This window comes from Saccopteryx leptura, chromosome 7 (genome assembly GCF_036850995.1).
Source record: "Saccopteryx leptura isolate mSacLep1 chromosome 7, mSacLep1_pri_phased_curated, whole genome shotgun sequence".
NCBI lineage: Eukaryota > Metazoa > Chordata > Mammalia > Chiroptera > Emballonuridae > Saccopteryx > Saccopteryx leptura.
In genome coordinates, this window is record NC_089509.1 from 88,293,502 (window position 1) to 88,318,618 (window position 25,117).

At 36.3% G+C, this 25,117-nt stretch overlaps 1 protein-coding gene across 9 annotated transcripts in view; it reads right to left on the reverse strand.

The window, feature by feature from the left end:
* NBEAL1 (neurobeachin like 1) overlaps positions 1-25,117 on the reverse strand; it is a 179,772-nt gene that overhangs the window by 65,016 nt on the left and 89,639 nt on the right. For all 9 annotated transcript variants that reach the window (XM_066344885.1, XM_066344888.1, XM_066344889.1 and 6 more), the window contains 10 exons: positions 24,084-24,172; positions 20,932-21,510; positions 20,411-20,586; positions 19,251-19,404; positions 18,822-18,950; positions 13,443-13,748; positions 13,203-13,352; positions 9,611-9,768; positions 2,871-2,995; positions 1,429-1,555 (listed from right to left, as the gene is read on the reverse strand). In XM_066344885.1, coding sequence (XP_066200982.1) covers positions 1,429-1,555; positions 2,871-2,995; positions 9,611-9,768; positions 13,203-13,352; positions 13,443-13,748; positions 18,822-18,950; positions 19,251-19,404; positions 20,411-20,586; positions 20,932-21,510; positions 24,084-24,172 — 1,993 coding nt within the window. The remainder of the gene's footprint in view (positions 1-1,428; positions 1,556-2,870; positions 2,996-9,610; positions 9,769-13,202; positions 13,353-13,442; positions 13,749-18,821; positions 18,951-19,250; positions 19,405-20,410; positions 20,587-20,931; positions 21,511-24,083; positions 24,173-25,117) is intronic.

Consider the following 25,117-nt stretch of genomic DNA (forward strand, 5'->3'; position numbering starts at 1 on the left):
ATCTCAAATTTCAAAAACTAGCTTTCAGTTTTTTTAAAGTAGCCAAAAATGAAGGCAAAATAAAGACCTTCACAGATAACAAAGTCAAAGAGAATTTGTGGCTATTAGACCTTCAGGCTGAAGGGAAATGACACAAAATAATTTGAATGCACTAAAAACAAATCAAGTGTGTAAGTGTGGTAATTATATAGGCAAATATAAAGGAAGGCATAGTTATTTAGTTTTCTCTTTTTCTTCCTTAACTGACTGAAAGATGAGCATATAAAACAGAAATTATAAAACTGTACTGTTGGGCTTAAAATACATATACGTCTAATATTTACAATAATATAAAGGAGACATGAGGAAATAAAAATATATTTTCTTAGATGTTTTTAAACTACAGATACAAAATTTAGAAATACATCTACGGCTATTTAAATTATTTCTTCCTGAGGCAAGTTTGGTAATTTGTATCTTTTAAGAATTTATCCATTTCAGCCTGACCAGATGATGGCTCAGTGAATAGAGCGTCGACCTGAGAGACTGAGGACCCAAGTTTGAAATTCCGAGGTCACAGGCTTGAGCGTGGGCTCACCAGGTTCAGCGCGGGGTCACCAGCCTGGCATGGGATCATACATATGACCCCATGGTCGCTGGCTTGAAGCCCAAGATTGCTGGCTTGAACAAGGGGTCACTGGCTTGGCCAGAGTTCCTCTTGGCCCCACTTCACTGTCAAGGCACATTATGAGAAGCAATCAATGAACAACTAAATTGCCACAACGATGAGTTGACGCTTCTCATCTCTCTTCCTGTTTGTTTCTCTCTCTCTTCTCATTAATAATAATATGTATAATAATAATAATTTATCCATGTAAGTCCTCAGATTTACTGGCATAACATTGTCATTAGTATTTATTTTTATTCATTTTAATATTTGTAGCATTATCTCCTATTTCATACCTGATACCAGTAATTTACGTTGTTTTGTTTTTTCTTTCTTTCTTAACCAGTCTGACTTAGAGGTATATTGTTTTGTTATCTGTTTTGTAATAACCAGCTTTAGTTTTCTTTGATCTTTCCTTTTGTTTTTTCTTCTTTTTCATGAATTTGTTTTTTATTTTTAGAATTTCTTTCTTTTGCTTAAGTTATATTTCATGCTGTACTTTCTAGCTAAATGCAGCTTTAGCAATATACCATAAATTTGATGTTATGTTAACATTCAATTCAAATACTTTCTGATTTAAAGGTCTAAACTTCTTCAAGTAATCCCAACACTAAGAAGCCTTTCTCAGTAATCTCAGTTAACACTGATACACTTCTGTAGCACTAACTGTTAGATCCCAGAAACATAGAGTATTAAAATTTCAAGCAACTGTCTTCTACTGTTTAGCAATTCCATTTCTCAGAACAAAATAATTGTAAATTCTCTCAAGTGCATATACATACATATTTACTCTAGCTGTTATTTCCTCTTCAGAAAGATCTAATTTATCTTCCTCCATATCACTAACTTTGACTTGCTTCACTACTTCCAAAAGCAATGAGTCACTGGAAGGCTGAGAATGTTGAACACCTGTTTAACAACAAAATATCTATTAAACACAAAGTAAAAAAAGTCATATTATAGCTCCCCTCTGTAATTTCTGACTATTAATTATATGATAATATATATTATAAGTAAAACAGGTATTTAACTCTCCTAATTAATTTTATGACATCAACTGTATTGACCAATATATTAAGGCAACTTTAAAAAATAAAAACTGGTACTAATTTCACCAAGACCTTAGAAACTGGACACAATAGAACACAACGGACATAATGGAACACAGGTGGCTATGGTAAAATACAATTTAGTATACATATAACTAACTGGCCAATGACTCTTAGTAATCAATATTTAAGAGTATTTCACAGACTCTCTTCAAAAAGGATGGCCCTGGCCGGTTGGCTCAGCGGTAGAGCGTCGGCCTAGCGTGCGGAGGACCCGGGTTCGATTCCCGGTCAGGGCACACAGGAGAAGCGCCCATTTGCTTCTCCGCCGCGCCTTCCTCTCTGTCTCTCTCTTCCCCTCCCTCAGCCGAGGCTCCACTGGAGCAAAGATGGCCCGGGCGCTGGGGATGGCTCTGTGGCCTCTGCCTCAGGCGCTAGAGTGGCTCTGGTTGCAACATGGAGACGCCCAGGATGGGCAGAGCATCGCCCCCTGGTGGGCAGAGCATCGCCCCATGGTGGGCGTGCCGAGTGGATCCCGGTCGGGCGCATGCGGGAGTCTGTCTGACAGTCTCTCCCTGTTTCCAGCTTCAGAAAAATGCAAAAAAAAAAAAAAAAAAGGGGGGGGGGGGAAGAAATGCTAAGTCAGATGGTTAGGAAAGAATGGCTTTTTAAAGAATTATAGAAACTCTTTAAAATCTACTTCGAATTACCACTAGGCAATGTGTTTTTAAGCACTTTTTCCTAGACAAAGACATTGGCTCATCTAAGATACTAAGTAGACAGAGTTCTGTAAGAATATGTTGTACAAGAAAGAACTGCTAGAGATGCTCGGTTCTTTAGATCTATTTAGTATCAGTCTCAGTCTTGGTAGGCAAAACTAAGGGGAAAGGACCATTGTTTCAATGTACTACAATGTTCCCATTTCACATGAATGACAGTATAATTTTATAGTTTTAAATTATGTTTTTGTTTTAAAAATTGTTATTAATTGAAATAGAAAGTCATTTTAAGTTCAAGCCAAAGGTAAAAGCATTAAATATATACACGTTTAAATATCAATTCTAAAACATCAACCTTTTTTGATGAGTAAATAATTTTGAAAATAATGAAAATAATGAAGCCCACCAAAACCATTACTATCTTCAATACATAAATAAATAGCTATTGAAACTCACCTAGATTATCTCTCAAAGCACTAGCTTCCTCGTGGGTTTTGAAGTTATAATTCGGCACTAGTTTAAGTCTCATACGGGAATAATTTTCCACATTAGCTAGTTTCCAGTGCATTGGATTTTGTTTCCTATGAATGTTCATAAGTAAACACGTACAATTACTTAGCTTAAAGTTACAAAGACTGAAATAGAGTTAAGAAAGTATCCGGTACTTTGCATGTGTTTAACATCATTTTATAAAAACATTCACATTGACCTAAAAACAACTCTAAAAGAAAACCAATGTGAGTACAAGTAGCTACAGTTTATATACATGAGGTATCTAAGACAGGCTAATTTTTTTTGCCTTAAATGCCATGTAGTTTATAGGTAACAGAAATAAGATCTGAACATAAATCTTCACATGTATAACTTGGTATCTTTTAACTCTTCCACTGCTATACACATTATTAACTAGCTATACCAGTTTATTCTAAATAGTTTTCAAAATAAAGTAATTTTATTAAAAATAAAGATAATATAATTACAAATAGATAAAAAATATAAGAGTTAAAACTCTTAGAAAAAAAGGATAAATCTTCATGACCTTAGAGTTGGGAAGGTAACTTAGATATGACATCTAAAACACAAGGGACAGAAGAGAAAAATAGATAAATTGAACTTCAAAATTCAAAAATTTGTGCACTAAAGGCCACTATCAAATATAAGTGAAAAGATGACCTACATACTTACAAATAATGAGTCTATTATTTATATATATTCTATATATTACAAATATTATTTATATATATTCTATATATTCTATTATTTATATATATTCTATATATTACGAATAATATATTGGGTCTATTATTGAGAATATAAAAAAAACTCTTACAAGTCAAGCACAAAGTCAAACAATCCAATATAAAAATAGGCAAAGTACAGTACTTGGATAGAGATTTTTCCAAAGACATATATAACTGGCCAACAAGTACATAAAAAGATGCTTGATGTCATTAGTCATTAGTTAAATGTAACAATATCATAAAATATCACTTCATACCCACTAGAATGGTCATAACTTAAAAATCAGAAAATGACAAGTACTGGTAAGTTGCGGAGAAGTGGAATGCTCAAGCACTGCTAATGACAATGTAAAGTGGTACAGCTGCTGTGAAAAACAGTCTGGCAGATCCTCAGTAAGTTAAGGACAAAATTATCATAAGACCCAGCAAATCTGCTCATAGGTATACTCCCGAAAGAATTAAATATGGGTATTAAAATTAAAAACTTGTTCACAAATGTTCATAGCAATACTAGTCACAAGGAAAACAACCTAAATGTTTCAATATCTGGTGAATGAATAGACCAGATGTGGTGGTATAACCATACAATGTAACATTTGGCTAAAAAAGGAAAGAAGTACTGATACATTCTACAATATAATGAAAACATATGCCAAGTGAAAAAAAAAACAGACACAAAGACCACATATTATATGATTCCATTTATATGAAATATTCAGAGTAGACAAATCCAGGGTTGCCGGGGCCGAGAGAAGGGATAATAGGCAGTGACTGCTTAAGAGGTCCTGGGATTCCTTTTAATATGATGAAAATACTGAAGCTGGACAGTGGTGGTCATTACACAACATAATGAATGTACTTAATACCACTAAATTGTCAATTTTTAATGGTTAAAATTTTAGATGTGTTTACCACAATAAAAAAGGACTGTAAAAATACATACATATATCATATATTATGAGATATTACTTAGGATCAAGTAAAAAAAATGGTAAAATATTCAAGCACAAAGCATCACTAACCCTAGCTCAGATCCATAGCTCATAATCCACAAGACAACCAAATTCATTAAAAGATCTTTTACCATTTTTTAAGGAGAGATAAAGAGGCAAGTACAACAGTCAATGCTCTTAATGAGTGGAGTCTCATAGACATAACAAACTACACAATTCAGAAAGTAAAAAACTCTAGTGGTAGAGATAAAAATCCATTCAGGTATGTATCTTAATTGTCATCATTTTTATCAATATCCCCAATTTGTATGTGAGAGAACTGAGGCTGAATATGGCTACTTTCTTAAGGTTATATAGCTTATAAATATCAAAGCTGGGACTTGAACTCATGGCCTCTGACTTCAGTAGCTCATTTGCTCTAACACTGGGGTCCTACTTTTCTCAATCTTCTTTCTCAGGGACAAAAACTCTTATCTGAAGACCCTAGGCATGTCTGGATTCCTGCTTCCAGATTAATGCTAACTGTGGATTTCTTGCTTACTGCCAGTTTTTTGCTACCTTACTAGCAAGTCTTAACTACATTCTACTGGCATCCGTCAATGAATTAGCATGGTTCTTTATTCTCCTGAAATAAAGCTATTTAGTAGGCTTCCCATGGCAGCTGGAGATCCCAGTGACTACTGCCATAGGGACCTTCTCTTTCTTATACTAGAGCTCAGATGCAGGCTACATGACATTTCGTTTTCAGCACTAGAACCAAGGGACAGCTCCAATAAATTCTGTTCTGGGAAAAACCACTCAATGTTTTGTCTGAAATAGCTCTTTCAGACACTGCAGTATAATTTGTGATTTTACATTTTTTTGTTGTAAGTAAAGGAAACAAAAGTTAAATTGCTTATAAGCACATAAGATATACATCAGCTCTTGTAACTTGCAAGGCTAGGAGGGTGTTTAGTCTGGATGGATCCAGAGGCTTAATTAAATAATGCTACCAGTAATCATTCTCTCACCTCTCAGACTGGCTTCTCCACATGATAGGTGGAGCCACAGCCTGAGACTCACACTCTGTTAGGTTAGTGATCCCAAAAGACACAATCTTCCCTGATGCATCAGCAGCAAAGTCTCAGGGGAGGATAATTGCCCGATTCAAGTCTGTGGCACCTCTGTGATGAAGCAGATTGGGAGAGGACTTATCAGAGTGGGCTCCTCACCAAAAGGAGGGACTTCCGTACCAGGAGGAAGTGGTGCTAGAGATACAAAAATAATGTGGTTCCCTGTAGCCAGCATCCTTAGGGGAACTCTCACAATGCACAAATAATCTGAGGCCTGTTGAGAAATAAAACCATCATTTCCCTTGGTAGTATCTGAACCCAGCTTTCCACATCAGCAAAAGCTCCAGATTATAACTCCCTTGCTTCCTCACTGTTTCATTCCCAACAAACAGGTTCACAGACACATGTAAACTAGGTCTGGGAATAGCCTGGAGTGCCTGAAAATACCCCAGGACTGATATGCAAATAAAATCCTAACACCAAGTTCAGGTTAGTGCAGCCAATTCAATAATGGCTTCACAGAATGTGTAGTATATGAATAGTTTTCTATAAAACACATGTGATAAAAAGAGCATTTTCCTTTTCTGCAAACAAGTAGGATGCTGTCATTCACTTGATCCATCTGTGAGGAATTCCTTTGTGTTTCACTGTGCAAGACACTAATTTACTTTCTCTATATTTTTATTTTGTGTCCCTCCATTTTTATTCCCATCCCCTCATCCACCTTCCCTCTGGCAACCATCAGCTTTTTCTCTATGTCTATTGTCTGTTTCTACTTTGTTTTGTTTATTCATTTGTTGTCATTTTTAGATGCCCTAAAAGTGAAATTACACAGTATTTGTCTTTCTCTGTATGACTCATTTCATTTGGCATAACATCCTCTAGGTCCATCCATATTATCACAAATTGCAAGATTTCATTCCTTTATTGAAAAATAATATTCTATTATCTATAGATGTGTGTGTGTGTACACCACAACTTATCTACTTGTCTATTGATGGACATCTGGCTTGCTTCCATATCTTGGCTATTACCAGTAATGCTGCAATAAATATGGGGGTGCATATATCTTTTTGAATTAGTGCTTTTGTTTTCTTTAAATAAACACCTAGAAGTGGAATTAGAGGACTGTGTGGCAGCTCTATTTAAAATTTTTTTTTTGCAGAATCTCCATACTGTTTTCCATAGTGGCTGTGCTAATTTATAATCCCACAAACAGGGCACAACAGTTTCTTTTTCTCCACACCTCATCAGCATTTGTCATTTGTGGATTCATTGATAATAGCCATTCTAATAAATATGAGATAATATTTCATTATGGTTTTATATATTTTTTAGATTTTATTTATTCATTTTTAGAGAGAGAGAGAAGGGGGGAAGAGCAGGAAGCATCAACTCCCACATGTGCCCTGACCAGGCAAGCCCAGGGTTTCAAACTAGCGACCTCCGAGTTCCAGGTCAATGCTTTATCCACTGCGCCACCACAGGTCAGGTTCATTATGGTTTTAATTTGCATTTCTAAGATGATTAGTGAGATTGAGCATCTTTTCATATGTCTGTTGGTCATCTGTATGTCCTCTTTGGAGAAATGTCTGTTCAGTTCCTCTGCCCATTTTTAAATTAAATTGAAGGTTTTTTTGGTATAAAATTGTGTGAGTTCCTTATATATTTTAAATATTACATAGTTAAAGCAACATACAGATCCAATGCCCTATTAAAATATTAATGGCATTCTTCTCAGAATTACTACAACTAATCCTAAAATTTACAAGGAACCACTACAAATAGCCAAAGAAATTTTAGAAAGAATATAAATGAAGGTATCACTCTCCCTGGCATCAAACTATACTATAAAGCTACAATAATCAAACAGTGTGGCACTGAGGTAAAACAGATATGTATATAGAACAATGTAATGGAATAGACAGCCCACTTTGCGACAGCATGGATGGACAGCATGGAGAGCACATACTAAGTGAAATGTCAGTCAGAGAAAGACAAGTACCACATGATTTCACTCCTATGTGGAATCTTTATTTTTAATAATTTAACTTTTTAAAATTTTTTTTATTTATTTTAGAGAAAGGAGAGAGAGAGAAAGGTGAGGGGAGGAGCGGGAAGAATCAATTTCTTGCTTCTCCTATGTGCCTTGACCAGGGTAGCCAGGGCTTTGAACCAGCAACCTCACCATTCCAGGTCGATGCCTCATCCATTGTGCTACCTACCACAGGTCAGGCTCATATGTGGAATCTAATGAATAAAATAAACTAACAAACAAAATAGAAACAGACTCACAGATAGCAAACAGGCTGACAGCTGTCAGAGGGGACAGTGATTGCAGGACTGGGTGAAAAAGTGAAGAGATTAAGCAAAAACAAACAAAAGTCATAGAGAACAGTATGGTGATTACTAGAGGGAAGAGGGTGGTGGGTGTAGGTAGGAGAAGATATAAGGAGGATAAATGGTGACAGAGGACACTTGGGTGGTAAACACACAATCCAATATATAAATGATATATTATATAATTGTACATCTGAAACCTGTATGATTTTATCAACCAATATCAATTCAATAAATTCAATAAAAAAGAAAAAGAGTCGACAGCCCAGAAGTAAATCCTCCCTTAAACAGTCAATTAACCTATGACAAAGGAGGCAAGGATATATACAATGGCAGAAGATACTCACAAATGATACACCCAATAAGTGATTAATATCAAAAATGTATAAGGAACTCAGATACTATTTTAACTTGGATTTTAAAATTCATATGCTTTTTAACATTCACAGTGCAGCCACAGGAATACATAGCTTGTGACTGTAATCTCTGCCAGCAATTCCTCTCCTCCATTATTTGTTTTCCAAAGGTCATCACTGATAAAAGCTGAGTGTGTTTCTTTTTGTTCTTAATCTCTGCATTTTACATACCTGATGACATTCCATATATTTTTAATCTTTTTTAAATTTAATACAATTCTGTTAACAATTTCCAAGTCTTTAAAAACTATAAGCCTAATTTTAATGGATTTTGCCTAATTCTAATGGATTTCAGAGAAAGAATATATAAATAACTTTGTAATGCATTTTTTAAAAACACTACAAAATGTAGGCCCTGGATGGTGGCTCAGTGAATAGAGTGTCGACCCAGCATATGGATGTCCTGGGTTCGATTCCTGATCAGAGAACATAGGAGAAGCAACCATCTGCTTCTCTTCCTCTACCTTTCCCCCTTCTCTGCCTCTTCCCCTCCTGCAGCCAGTGGCTCGATAGGTTCAAGAATGGCCCAGGGCACTGAGGATGGCTCAATGAGCCCCAGCGCATTGGCCTCAGGCACTAAAAATAGCTCAGTTGATTCAAGCATCAGCCCAGATGGGGTTACTAGGTGGATTCAAGTCAGGGCGCATCCAGGAGTCAGCCTATCTCCCCTCCTCTCACCTCAAATAAATAAATATCCTGATCAGGCAGTGACACAGTGGATAGAGCGTCAGCCTGGGACACTAAGGACCCAAGTTGGAATCCCTGAGGTCCCTAGTTTGAGTGCAGGCTCATTCAGCTTGAGCACAATCTCACCAGCTTGACTGCAGGATCATAGACATGACTCTGTGGTTGCTGACTTGACACTCAAGCTCGCCAGCTTGAACAAGGGGTCACTGGCATGGCTGGAGGCCCCCCTCCCCATCAAGGCACATATGGTAAAGAAATCAATGAATAAAGTGCCACAACTATAAGTTGATGCTTCTCATCTCTCTCCCTTCCTGTCTCTCTCCCTGTCTCTCTCAGAAATTAAATAAATAAATAAATAAATAAACAAATAAATGTATATCCCCTTCTCCCATCTCCCATATTCTTTTATAAATTGAAAGTTTTTCAAACTGGATTGAGAGGTCACTGGCTTAAAAAGTTCTAGACCAGAGTTCTAAAGAAAAAGGTTAATAAACGGTACACTCATACCTGTTAGCCCAGGGTCCCCTTTCACATGTAAGATAGACCTGTATCGCTTTCCAGCGTCTCAGAGTGGCTAACTGTTGACTGCTAAGTTGTTTTAGCATATTATTATACCTCAAGTTCTCTTGGCGTGCTTTTCGATTAAATGGTTCCACAAAAAATTCCTGAAAGAAACAGCAGTAATACCACTGAATCATATATTTACAGGTGTATTTTAAATATTAATATCATAATTCTAAAAATTTGACCCAATAATATCATATAGTAAAAAAGAAGCTAGTAATCAATAGGATTTTCTTATTCCATTAGAATCATTTTCTTTAATGAAGCATATGATTCTAACCATAACCCCTTTATTTTTTAAAACTTAAGAAAATAACTCGGTCATAGCTGGTTGGCTCAGTGTAGAGCGTTGGCCCAGAATGTGGAAGTCCCAGGCTCAATTCCTGGTCAGGGCACACAGGAGAAGCAATCATCTGCTTCTCTACCCTTCCTCTCTTTTTCTCTCCTGTAGCTATAGCTCGATTGTTTCAAGCATATCGGCTCCAGGTGCTGAGGGGCTGAAATAGCTCAGCTGCGAGCATGGCCCCAGATAGGCATGGCCCCAGGGGTTGCTGGGTGGATCACAGAAGGGGCATATGTAGGAGTCTGTTTCTCTATCTTCCTGCCTCTCGGTTGGAAAAAGAAGAAGAAAAAAAGAATTCACCAACAAGAGCCTATGTTATGAAAAAAACATGTATATTTATTTGGTCTTCTTTGTTTCATTGCAATTTTGTACGTAGCATATGGATCATGTACATAATTTATTAAACTGATAACCTATTTCATTTTGTTTAGAGATACTCTAAATGTTATTTTTTAAAATCTTAGTTTCCAATTGTTTATTGCTTAACACACAGAAATATGATTAAATTTTGTGTATTGATCTTATATCCTACAGTCTTGCTAACCTCATTAATGATAAGAATTCTTTAGTCGATTCCTTAGAATTTTCTACACAGATAATCATGTTATCTGCAAATAGTTTTATTTATTCCTTTACAATATTTATGTCTTAAAATAATTCTTTTTATGTTCTTACTGCATTTGCAACGACTAACAGAACAGTGATGAGGAGTGTGAGAGTACATTCCTGTCTAGCTCTCTATCTTCTCTATGCTATAGGAAAGCACTGAGTTTTTCACTTTTAAATACAATGATAGCAATAGGATTTTAGTAGGCATTTAGGAAGTTCCCTTCTAGTTTCAGTTTGCTGAGAGCTTTGCTCATAAATGGATGTTGAATTTTGTCACATACTTTTCTGCATCTAGTGATATGATCATGTATTTTATTCATGATAAGTCTACTAATGGAGTCCATTATATTGATTATCAAATTCTAAACCAGCCATGAATTCCCAAGATAAATTCTACCTGGTTGTGACATATTGTATGGCTCTATTTGGTTTGCACCTATGTCCCTGGGGCATATTGATTTGTAGTTTTCTTATACTAATTTATATGATTTGAATGAAGATAATACTGCTCTCATTTAATGAATTGGAAAGTGATTCCACTTTTCTAATTTCTGAAGAGATTGTGAAGAATTAGTGTAATTTCTCCATTAACTGTTTGGTAAAATTTGCCAGTAAAATAACCTGCGCCTGAGGTTTGCAGTTTTGGGAGGTTTTTAGCAATAAATTAGATTTCTTTAACAAAGCACTATCTATCTACTTATTATTGAATTTGTTTTGGAAACTTGCATTTGTCAAGAAATTGATTCACTGCATGTATGTCATCTTATTTATGCTCATAGATTGGCTTGTAGCAGTCTTTTATGTTCAGGTTGACGTCTGTGCAGTCAGTGGTGATACCTCCACTTTCATACAGGTATTAGTGATTCTTCACTTTTATTTCCTTGCTTTGTCAATCAGGCTAGAAATTTATTGATTTTATTGATATTGTGAATACTAGATTATTTTTTAATTTTTTTTCTTTTGTATTTTTCTGAAGCTGGAAATGGGGAGAGACAGTCAGACAGACTCCCGCATGCGCCCGACCGGGATCCACCCGGCATGCCCACCAGGGGCGATGCTCTGCCCACCAGGGGGCGATGCTCTGCCCCTCCGGGGCGTCGCTCTGTCGAGACCAGAGCCACTCTAGCGCCTGGGGCAGAAGCCAAGGAGCCATCCCCAGCACCCGGGCCATCTTTGCTCCAATGGAGCCTCGGCTGAGGAAGGGGAAGAGAGAGACAGAGAGGAAGGAGAGGGGGAGGGGTGGAGAAGCAGATGGGCGCTTCTCCTGTGTGCCCTGGCCGGAATCAAACCCGGGACTTCTGCACGCCAGGCCGACGCTCTACCACTGAGCCAACCGGCCAGGGCCAAATACTAGATTTTGGTTTCATTATCTGTATTGTTTTTCTGCTTCCAATTTCATTGATTTAGAAACTAATGTAGAATAAATTACTTTTCTTTTTCTAGTTTTTTTAATTTTATTTAGAAGTGGGGAGGCAGAGAGATAGACTCCCGCATGTACCCTGACCAGAATCCACCGAGCAAGCCCCCTATAGGGCGATGCTCTGACCACCTGTAGCCACTGCTCTGTTGCTTGGCAACTGAGGTACTTCAGCACCTGAGTTGAGGCCATGGAGCCAACCTCAGCACCCAGTGCCCACTTGCTCAGATCAAGCCATGACTGCAGGAAGAGAAGAGAGAAAGAAAAGGAGGAGAGGGGAGGATGGAGAAGCAGATGGTCACTTCTCTGTGTGACCTGACCGGGAATTGAACTTGAGACTTCCACACGCTGGGCTGACCCTCTACCACTGAGCCAACCGGCCAGGGCCCTTTTCCTAGTTTCTTAAGGTTACTTAAATTATAATAATTTATACTTAAAGTATTATACTTAAAATATAAAAAATTAAGGAAAACTTAAATTATTAATTTTAATGCCTTTCTTTTATTCTAATATAATTATTTCATTCTATAAATTTCCCTCTAAGCACTGATTTATACTCAAACCCCTACTGCATATAAATATCTACTATCAGCTTAATAAGCATTTTTGCATAATCACTACATATGAAACATTTTTGTGTGTGTGTGACAGAGACAGAGAGAGAGAGAAAGGGACAGACAGGAAGGGAGAGAGATGAGAAACATCAATTCTTCATTGTGGCACCTTAGTTGTTCACTGATTGCTATTACATTGCCTTGACCGGGGACTACAGTAGAGCAAGTGACCCCTGCTCAAACCAGTGACCTCGGGCTCAAACCAGCAACCTTGGGCTTCAAGCCAGCGACCTTTGGGCTCAAGCCTGCAATTCTGTGCTCAAGCTGGTGAGCCTGTGCTCAAGCTGGCAACCTTGGAATTTTGAACCTGGGTCCTCTGCGTCCCAGTCCAATGCTCTATCCACTGTGTCACCACCTGGTCAGGCATGAAACAGTTTGATATTAAATTTTTAATTGTTACTGATCGATGCTTTTCTTCCAGTTCTGTAATAATTTCAGACCACCAGAAATACTATTTGTTTTCAAAGTTCAGACTTGTTATTACTCTCATGTGAATATTAAATGCCTGAAATCAACATAAAAGCTAGGTATTAAAAGCACAGCAATTTTTACCTGAAACTTTAGCTTGCTTTCTCCTCCTTCCCGGTCTCTTTTATGCATATTCACCATTAAGGCTTCATAACAGTCCTTCCAATAAAGTGCCATATTCTCGTGACTATCATAAAACGTATGGGTTTCATACTGCTTCATAGCAGGTACAATCTTATTTAAAAAATACACAAAATTTAATATATACTTCTATAAAAATAATAATTTAGTAGAAAAACCTCACACGAAAAAGATAAAACTTACATATTTTTCTATGTAAACTTGCCATTCATTTGAACTGCAATACTCTTGAAAATCTTCAAAAAATGATGAACTACCATTGGTAAAAGGTAAAGAAGGGAGGTGCAAGCTCATGAAAAGAAGCTCATAAATTTTGGAAACCAGGGTACGGAAGAGCGGAATCAGAAATGAGTAGATTTCCGTCTGATTCTTGATTGACTGACTTAGAACATGCTGTAGCTTCCCTAAAATATAACATGCTTCATCCTGATATTCAATCACTTTGGTCTGCAGAAGGGTGTTTAGCTTAGCTGATGCCATTGCACAGACCTGGAGAAAAACAACATGAGAAAAAGCAGAATATAGCAGACATTCCCCGAAACCTATGTACTCTTATTGATCAATGTCAACCCACCAATTTAAATTTTCTAAATAAAATTTTTTTAAAAAGCAGACATTAATGACAGCAAAATTTCTTTCACTCTTCCTGAAGTTGTTTGTCTTTAAATTTATAAATGTAGCACATGCTTAATTTGGAATTAAGTTGTGATGGATAATTAATCACCCAACATCCCGTCCATTCCACTTACAGTCTGCAAGAATGGGAACATGATTCCATCTCTAGTTCCAACATTAGGTCCTAAAGGTTAAGAGTCAGACAGAATACCCAACACCTTTCCACAGTGACTAGTAAAGTCAACTCACGTCATTGTCTTTGTCACAGGGATTTATTCAGGAATAGCCTTATCAGTGCAAGTTCAGAACTTTTATATAATAACTGTTAAAAATTGCAAAGTGTCTCATATCTCCCTTCCAAGCTAAAAAGTTAGCCTATCATAGTTTCATAGATTCTGCAGAAAACATGAGACTCCTGGATTAGAAACAAAGATCTACAGCATTAGCAATAGCCAGAATATCAGCGTCTACCTTGGTTCCCCAAATTGCAATTCCCATGGTGAGAGATAAATAGGACTAGATGATGTCTGCACACACAGTGGTTGCATTATAGGAGAGAAACCCCAAGCATAGAGAACCCAAATCTTTTATATGGGGCCATAAGTACATCTAAATTTTGCCTGGGAGAGAGACATTATCTTTCTTATGCTAGAAAGTAAATAAACCTGCCTTTTGTTCTGGAGGGGAGACATGATCTTTGCTGTTCATTATACATGCATTTTCAGAAAGTTCATAACAAAGACATCTGGTATCTCTATTCATAAAATATGTAGAAACACAAGAGATCCATGAAGAACTATTTACAAACGGTGACTGTAGGAAAAAGCACTTTCTTTCTCTGGATATGAATATGGAAGCATATAACCCCAATAGCAGTTGACAATAAAAGCAGCCACGTTTAGGACAAACTAACACATGATGGAGAGCAGTGCTGTGAGAACAGCAAGTAAATGGACCTGGAGCCTTAAACTGACCTTAACTGCAGAAGTTTCAACTACATGAGCCAGTAAGTCTTAAGAAGTCAGTTGGGCTTGATGTTTCTGTTATTTGGAATCAAAAGCATTCTGATACATAAAGGACAGTTACACAGGAGACCAAGTCCTTGATCAGAAATCTAATTATCCTTGAAATGACCATGCAAAGGAACAATCTGTATTACTATTAGGCTCAGGCCTTAATCCCCAAGAGAAAGGTAAATGAGGTCACAAACGGGCCTCCTTTTGGCTATGATAAAGATTTAAGCCTGAAAATCCATAACAGGACAAATGATATAGTATCTCCTTCTCCCTTTACTATAAACCCCAATTCTGAATATTATTACTTTCAAAATAAAAAGAAGCAACAAAAAAAATAAGAAATATTAGAACATGACATCACTTCAAGAATGCATTTGTAGGCCCTGGCCGGTGGCTCAGTGGGTAGACCATCAGCCAAGCGTATGAATATCCTAGGTTCAATTCCCAGTCAGGACACACAGGAGAAGTGACCATCTGCTTCCCTTCTTCCTGTCTCCCTTCTTTATCTCTTCCCCTCCCACAGCCAGTGGCTTGACTGGTTCAAGCATGGCCCTCAGCACTGAAGATAGCTCCATTGGAGCACATCAGCCTCAGGCGCTAAAAATAGCTAAGTACTCGAGCATTGGAACTAAATGGCATTGTTGGGTGGATCTCCAGTTGAGGCATATGTGGGAGTCTGCCTCACTATCTCCCCTCCTCTCACTTGAAAAAAAAAGAATGCATTTGTGCCAAAAGCTAGTCTGACTTGTATGCATAGGTTTTTACAAAACACATCAGTGAGACTCCTTGGGCCCTCTTTCTATTAAGCCTTAAAGAAGTGAATAGCTTTGGAGAAAACAATCTCTAAGAAGACTCATACTTGAACTTTTCTATTTTTAACTTTAGCTTCTACAAATGAAGCTTCTCTACCCTCAGATTTTCTCCAAAGCCCTTCATTTTAGTCTTTAACTAAAGCAGATTAATTCTAATAGAGGCCAATAAATCTAACAAAAAAGTCATACATTTTCCCATCAACCAGAAAATACCAGTACGTACTAACATTCTGGGGGGTTATGCTATGCATTTTTTAAAATACTACTTATATAAAAAGTGAAATATTCTGTGCTTTGCTTTTAAGTTAATATTATGGCACATATGAGAAAGCAATCAATGAACAACTAAGGTACAGCAACGAAGAATTGACACTTCTCATCTCTCTCCCTTCCTGACTGTCTCTATCTGTCCCTCTCTCAGACTCTTTCTTTGTCTCTGTCAAAAATAAAAAAAATAAAATAATAATAAAGTAAATAACTATCAGCATGCTAGCTGCAACTGCTTTAACAGTCATCAGGTTAATATTAGTGAAAGAGTCAAAAAAACTATTCTCATTCTACTTCTAGGTAGAGGGGAAAAAATACTGCAATGAATATCTATGTGTACAAAGATGGCAGGTATTTCAGATTACTATCTTAAGGATACAATTTCAGAGCAGAACTACTAAACAAGGAGTATAATAATTTTTTCCAGTTCTTAGTTTATATATTTTCAAATGGCATTTAAAAGGCAGTATAATTCGCCTGACCTGTGGTGACGCAGTGGATAAAGCGTCAACCTGGAACACTGCGGTTGCTGGTTCGAAACCCTGAGCTTGTCTGGCCAAGGCACATATGGCAGTTGATGCTCCCTGATTCTCACTCCCTTTCTCTCTCTCTCCTCTCTAAAATGAATAAGTAAAGTCTTTGCCTAACCAGGCAGTGGTGCAGTGGATAGAGCATCAAACTGGGATGTGGAGGACCCAGGTTCAAGACCCCGAGGTCGCCAGCTTGAGTGAGGGCTCATCTGGTTTGAGCAAGACTCACCAGCTTGAAACCAAGGTCACTGGCTCAAGCAAGGGGTCACTCGGTCTGCTGTAGTCCCCCACCCTGGTCAAGGCACATATGAGAAATCAATCAATGAACAACTAAGGAGCCACAATAAAGAATTGATGTTTCTCATCTCTCTCCCTTCCTGTCTGTCTGTCCCTCTCTCTCTCTCTCTCTCTCCCCCCAAAAAAATAAGAAAATAAAAATATATATATATATATATATATATAAAAGGCAGTATAATTCAAACTTCATATATCACAATGCCCACTTTCTGGTTTAGGTTTTCTGAAATTTCCATGCTTTTTTACAATGAATGTTTATTTTATGATGATGAAAAAAACTATCTTCAAAAAGTTAGTGTCATGGGGAAATGAGTTTGATATAATTAAGAGGAAAAAAAGTTTGTCAAAATATTGATGATTTCAACCATCTGAAAAAATACACACATAAAAAATACTAAAATAGTTATTATCTTTTAGGCTATGAGATAGTGAATAAGTTATTTACTTTTTCTCTTTGTGCTTTTGTGTATTTTCCACAATGAGCCTGTTTTACAACATCTAGTGCAAAATACTATCGTCCCTTGCCATATCACGGTTGGTTCACTTTTCATGGTCTCACTATACTGCGGATTTTAAAATTGTATATATCTAATTTTGTATCACAGATTTTTCGCTGTATCGAGGGATTTTGCAGTATATAGGTATTTTATGTATTTATTATTTTGATTATTTTTGCAGTAAAATAAGCATTTTCTAACCTAAAATATTGAAAATATAAAAAATATTAATTAAAACATATTAAAAGAATATTAAATTGAAATAAAGCCTTAAAATATATATAAATAATAAAATAAATATAAGGTCACTAAGTTCGTGGATTTTTGCTTATTGCGAGGGGTTCTGGAACCTAACCCCCACAATAGACGAAGGACCACTGTATAGCCTTTTAAATTATTTTTTAACTTTTATTTCTTTTGGGGGGGAAGGGAGAGACAGGAAGGGAAAGAGATGATGAGAAGCAACAACTCGTAGTAGCATCACTTTAGTTGTTCATTGATTGCTTCTCATAGGTGCCTTGACTAAGGGACTCAAGCCAAGCCAGTGACCCTTTGCTCAAGCCAGTGACCTTGGGATCATGTTCAAGTTCTCACAACACCGGCAGCCATGTGCTCAAGCTGGTGATCCTGTGCTCAAGCTGTAACCTCGAGATTAAGAACCTGGGACCTCAGCAGCAAAGACTGACGCTCTATCCACTATGCCAAAACTGGTTGAGAAAAAGCATGGCCTTTTTTAAATAGAGTACCTTATGGAATTTTAACCTCTTTATGTTCTTATTAATATTATAGCAAGTTCATGTATATCAGAAACCATCTTCACCTTGACCCTCTTAGCCCCGAGTACTTAAAATTCTAATGCCAAAAGAAATAAAAAAGGGCCAGGTAAATGGCTGTGGGGTACGTGTCATGACTAATCCAACCCACTTTATCACAAGTACCCTAAATAGAAAGGTGACAGAATAAAACTCATATGGAACTTTCCCAACCGTTAAAAATTTTAATTTAAACTGGAAATAATAAATATTCCTTGGGTCCATATTTTTTTCATTTTGGAAATGCAGCACAAAGCTAGTATGTGGCAGACATCCAGTAGGTGTTTGATGGATGAAAAACCATTTAAATAGAATGCAAAATAAATTAGCGGATTAGAAAAAAAACAGAAAATTATTCTGAAATGAACAACTTACAAAATAATTTTCCTAAAATGTAAGCCCTAAACTGTACATGTATAAATAATCTATGTAAGCAGGCTAGCTTCTAGCTGCACTAAATATAGATATGAGTAATGTCTTCTAATATAAGCTATGTATAAATACTTTAAAAGGAAACCTTAAAATTATACTGAGACAAAAACATCAGCTGACTCTTAAGTTTCTTTCTAATCTCATAAAACTGAAACTAGAATAAAATCACAGATATCTTTGGAATAAAAAGGTAAACAGTGAGAACATATTATCATTTAGTTATCACACAAATAATTCCTACACTGCTTGCAAGTATGCAAAATAATGTAAAAAAATTGACAAACCTGCAGATTACCACTTCCAATAAATCCTAGAAGTAACTGGATTTGAATTTGAGAGAGTTTTAGCCACAGTGGGTTTTCAGAATAGCAAACGGACAGACAGTCAAAAAGCAGCATCATATCTTCTAAAAGCTATGGCAAAGAAAAAATTGAAAAAGAAAAACATTCAGTTCTTTAACCTACTGATGATGAGTTTTCCCCAACACTAATACAAATTATAAATAATTCAAAACGAATTCAATGTACAGTCAGTAAAAGCCAGAAGACTTATCCTAGTCACAAACTAACAAAATCTATGACAATCACACCTGATCCATGGCTTACTGCATCTGATTAAACATTAATACTCGGAAAAGAGGGTATACAAAATTTATTTGTTTAAATAAAGTTCTTCATTACCAAAGAAATAATTTTAAAGAGATATTACTGCACCTTTTCAGTCCACATGTCTGAATTAATCAGTCCCTCTGACTGCAGAAAGTCCTGTATGATCAGCATGAGTCGGAAGGCATTTTCAGCAGTTACTGAATTAGTTTTTGCTTCTCTGTTTTCTGTGACTGCCCATTCTAACATCTTCTGCAGCAAACTAAATTTAAAATAAAGTTCTCTTAAGACCATTTTTAAATTATATGTATATATTTTTTTTATTTTTTCCATTGATTTGAGAGAGAAAGAAAAGGAGAAGGAAAGGGGGGAGAGAGAGAAAGGCATCAACTCTTTCACTTAGTTGTTCCATTTAGTTGTGTGCTCACTGATTGCTTCTCAAACATGCCCTGACCAGGGGTCGAACCTGCGATCTCTGGCATGCCGGGTCGACACTGTATGCACTAAGCAACCCGACCAGAGCTAAAATTGTATTTTCTGAAGAACCCAGTTATTATTTAATAAAACTGTATCTCCAAAGAAACACTATCATTGGCAGGGCCCTAAAAACACCTGAATAAAATTTAAAGCAACTTTTAAAGCTTTGGAGTATCTATTTTTAATACATGTAATAATAAATGACAAAATAAAAGTTACCTGTTGACTTGATTAAAAACTATGAAAATAATTCACATTCAAGTCTCCATGAAATACGTACTTAAAAGTTTCTTTAAAGCTGAAATTGGAATGGTTAGAAAAGAAAGCCTTATATGTCTTACTGTGGGTCAAGCTCTGTGGAAAAACAAAGAAAGAATTCTCTCCTGGTGTGCTATTGTTAGATGTCCTATCATATGCAGGGAACTCAATGCTCAGAGAAATCATTTTCATGAAAACACTACTGCCTTCCCTTATCATGGAACGCTCAAATTTGGATAAGACTGTATATGTAACACAAGCATCAAGTGCTTCAATGCCAAGGAAAACAATTTAAACAACAAGAAATACATAATGACTTATAACCTAAATAAATTTAGGGTTTAAATCTCTTCACATTGGAGCTAGTTTTGGACTTCTCTCTAGATCCCAACAGAATGGAAACAGATAGAAAAGAGGCTGAAACAAAGTTTCTCCTTTTCTCTACATCCATTGAATACTGGGTTAATATTCAATAATATATTTTAGACCCCTGCCCATTCCAGGAGAGGGGAAACCACCAATCAAATGCTTACATTAGCTTTATCTCATCTGATGGTCGAAGTAGCTCACTGGAAATTCCTGATTTAGTTAGTGCCGAAAACACTTGCCCCCGTTCAATCCAAGTATCATCATCAGACTTTTCCAGTCCTTTACACATTACATAGTTCAAAATATTTGTTAGTAATTGAAGAAGTTCATCTTCACATCTCTATAAAAAGCATAAAGTAATATTAAATTACTAGAGGGAAGGAGATGTCAAAAGCACATAATAAGAGCCATCAAATATACCAACTGTTATCTTTTAACATATTATTAAAGTGTCTGAATGAACCTGGAACTTTATTAGTAGGTCCTAAAGAGATACAAGGATGAGTAAGAAACTGGCTTTGTTCTTAAGACATGCATAATTTAGTGAATTATAAGCTTCTAATATCTTAGATCATGAGACTTAGAACATAAATATAAAAATAAAATTACACATTTCCAAGGATTAGAAGTATATAATAGACATAAAAAAAATAGAAAGAGCATTTAGACAAATAAGGTATTTTACCTCTGGGCTTTCGAGTAAAGAGAAGTCATCACTAAAGCCCACATCATTTGTGACGCCGCTTTCTTTGTCAGATTGCACAGAAAATGACTTAGTGGATTCAATGGGGGATGGTGTGCTGGGCAAGCTATCTGGCATTTGATTTCCACTGTCACTCAGTTCACATGAGTCAATTCCACTGAGATCTAAACTCAAATGTGAAGGGTTATTGTGCCAGAATTCTTCCTGATTCTCTGATTTGAAATACAATTCTCCCACAGAGCTATTATCTTCTTGAAATAATGGTGTGTTTGAATCTAGAGAGTGTCTATCTTCTAAACTCCACTGATCAGAAGGCATACTGACTGAGGCAAAAGAGTTGATTTTTTCATCACCTGTCTTGTCATCAAAGTTCCTCTTAATGTCTTCAGCTGATATATTTTTATCATTGTCTTTCATTAAAACAGCCCTATTGTGCTTATGAAGAGTATTTCCATTTTCAAAATTTGTTTTAAAAAAAAGTCTAACTAACGTGTCTTGCCAGCCCACTTGCTGAGATATCTGATGTGCTGCATCGGGCTGGGACTGTACGATCTGTAAAATCTGTAAAGAGATTAAGAACACAAATTCGTCAAAAAGTACAAATACTTCACATCAAAAACAATTTTTTTTCAATTATTTTTAATGACAAAGTAATAACTTAAACTTTCCAAGGGTACACTTTCAAAAGATTATGCCTTTAACTGTATTAGAAACAATCTGGGCCTGACCTGTGGTGGCGCAGTGGATAAAGCGTCGACCTGGAAATGCTGAGGTCGCCGGTTCAAAACCCTGGGCTTGCCCGGTCAAGGCACATATGGGAGTTGATGCTTCCAGCTCCTCCCCCCCTTCTCTCTCTGTCTCTCTCTGTCTCTCCCTCTCCTCTCTAAAATAAATAAATAAAAATAAGAAAAAAATTAAAAAAAAAAAAAAAGAAAAAAGAAACAATCTGGCCTGACGAGGTGGTGGTCCGATAGAGCATCGGACTGGGATGTGGAGGACCCAGGTTCGAGACCCCGAGGTCGCCAGCTTGAGCGCGGGCCCATCTGATTTGAGCAAAGCTCACTAGCTTGGCCCCAAGGTCGCTGGCTTGAGCAAGGGACTACTCGGTCTGCTGAAGGCCTGCGGTCAAGGTACATATGAGAAAGCAATCAATGAACTACTAAGGTGTCGCAATGAAAAACTGATGATTGATGCTTCTCATCTCTCCTTGTTCCTGTCTGTCTGTCCCTATCTGACTTTCTCTCTCTGTCTCTGTAAAAAAAAAAAAAAGAAAAGAAACTATCTGGAGGGCAGATATGTTTGTAACTAATTCACATATTTCATTACAGAGCAAGGATGTACTCAAATATTTGCTGCAAGGAAAAGGAAAACAGATAAATAGTCCTCCACAAGTCAACACACTCACGTTATTAATTTAATTTGCTCGGAGAGAAAACATAAGTAGAATGAAGGAATATTTAAAATGTAATATATCCTCTTAACTAAGTACTGATCCTGAGCCTATTACATTTTTTTACTTTTCCTGAGATTATTACATTCGACTGCAAACACTGAACATCTACTGTGGGGCAGACACAGTAGGTACTAGGGTAACGGGGGTGGGGGGTAAATAAGATACACAAGACACTTCGGCAGAACCTAAGTGCCCCAAGAATAATATTTTTCCAGCTCATTTTTTCCAGGCAAAGTAAATGGTGGCTTTTGCAAAAATATTTTTTTCATTCACTCTACATTGTGAAAACAAAAGAAAGCTAAACTCTAATTCCAAAACACTAATTCCAATAAAATGGAAGCTGATGTTTAACTAGAATAAGAAATGGAAATTAAAGAGCAGACACTGACATGGCAATGTGTATGATCTCACATATCCAACCGTTTCGCTTTTTATGGAATAAAATCAATTTTCAAACACTGGCAGAAATTCAGTTAAGATCTTTTAAGACATTTTTAACACAAATCAAATAAACTTCTACGTAGATGAAAAGGACTTTGGCACCCTGTGTTTAGACACCTCTTTTATCAGAATTTCCAACTCAGATAATTTTACATAGCAGGAGATGAATAATGTTGGTGGGGACTTCAATATTAATAGTTCTAATGTACACTGATACTGATACAGAAAGTAATGAGGCACAATGATATGTGAAGTTTCTTCACTAATGCTATAAATCAGTGAGCTACCATTCCTCTATTGGTACAGTATACCAATTATTTTTACTTCCAGATTAAGCTCTGCTTGTATAATAACTAGGTTACATAGACAGCTGTTTCTAACTGCACACTGAAAGGATCAATTTACATGACCAACACGGCAAAATCCATCAAAATGGGAATTTTAAATACCTTTTGACATACAATTCCATTTCTGGATTATGCCCTACAGATTATTACCATGATGGTAAAGATACATGCAAAGAATGTTCTTAATAGAAGTTTACTAACATGAAAAAAAGAGGAAACAACCTAGCGTCCATCAACAAGAAACAAGATAATACTTTATAGAATAGCTCCAAAATGAAAACCTAGGTTAGCTATTAAAGAAAAATCTACACATCCACATTTACTGATGGAAAAATACTGTGACATAATCAGGAAGTAAGAAAGAAGCACAAGGAAGCAAACTAAATACTAGACAGGTCAGTGGTTACTAGTGGAGGAGAGACAACGTTATAATCTGAAAGAATTACAGGGGATAACTAATTGTTGACTTAGTCAAAGGTTAAACGGGTACACTGAAGGTAAATCACTGTTGGAATAGTCATAAACAAATTACAGAAAATTCTTACCATAAAGTTCAAAAGATTCAGAAACTCAAAAATAAATACAATAGATGAATTAGAAATGGTCATATTGATGGAAAGTTCATAGTAAAGAAACCATTATCTGGTAATACATTTTTAACTCTAGAAAGGGCCTATTTCCAGGGGCCCATATAGGACTAAGAAGAACAAATTCATACGCTGATTGCTTGTGAGGACATGAAATTAATTCACCTCAAAAAAGGAAACTATAAAATTGTATCATTCATAAAATAATAGATATTGAACCTGCTATCTGGTGCAAATACTCAATCTTAGTTATTCACAGTATAATGAAACTGCTATTTTAAAAGTGTATCTTAAAAGTTTACCAACCTTTCTGCAGATGACCACCCTGACACTTATACACGTTCTGTGAGATATATATACCACAGATAACAGATCTTTGAAATTAACAGCAGAATCTGTGGTGGGAAAAAACAAAGTTAAAATGAAATTCCAGAGATGACCAAAGAAAAAACTATAGGTAATAGTTACATAAATGCTGAAAAATTGCTTCATTTTTATTTTATTTTTGCTGACAACAGGTGCCCTTTTATTTTTTCCAACTTTATTAAGATATAATTGATATAAAACATTGCATAAATTTAAGATACATAATGTCATGATTTGATATATGTACATATTGTTAAAGGATCACCACAATAAGGTTATCATCCATCAACTCAAATAGTTATCATTTTTCATTTTGTGGTAAAAATTTAAGATCTGTTCTCTAAGTAACTTTCAAGTACACAATACAATATTGTTAACTATAGTCACCATGCTGTATATTAGATACCCAAAACTCACTCATAACTAAAAATTTGTACCCTTTGACCACTTTTACCATTCCCCCCACTCCCTGAGACCAGGCAATCACCAATCGACTCTGTTTCTGAGCTGATTTTTTGAGGCTTCACACCTAAGTGAGATTATACAGTATTTGTCTTCTGACATTTCATTTAGCAGAATGCTTTCCAGATGCTTCCATGTTGTCACAGATGGCAAGACATTCCATTGCATATATTTATATATACCACGTCTTCTTTACCCATTCATCTGTCGTGGACACTTACATTGTTTCTATGTCTTGGCTAGTATAAATAATGGTGCAATGAAGATGGGGGTGTAGATCTCTTAGAGCCAGTAGTTTCATTTCTTTTGGATATACACCCATGGAATTGCTGGATCATATGGCGGATCTATTTTTAATTTTTTTAAAGATTTGACTTATTGATTTTAGAGAAAGGAGAAAGAGAAAGAAGCGGGAAGTATCAACTCATAGTAGTTGCTTCTCATATATTATGCCTTGACCAAGCAAGCCTAAGGGTTTTGAACCAAGCACCTCAACATCCCAGGTCGATACT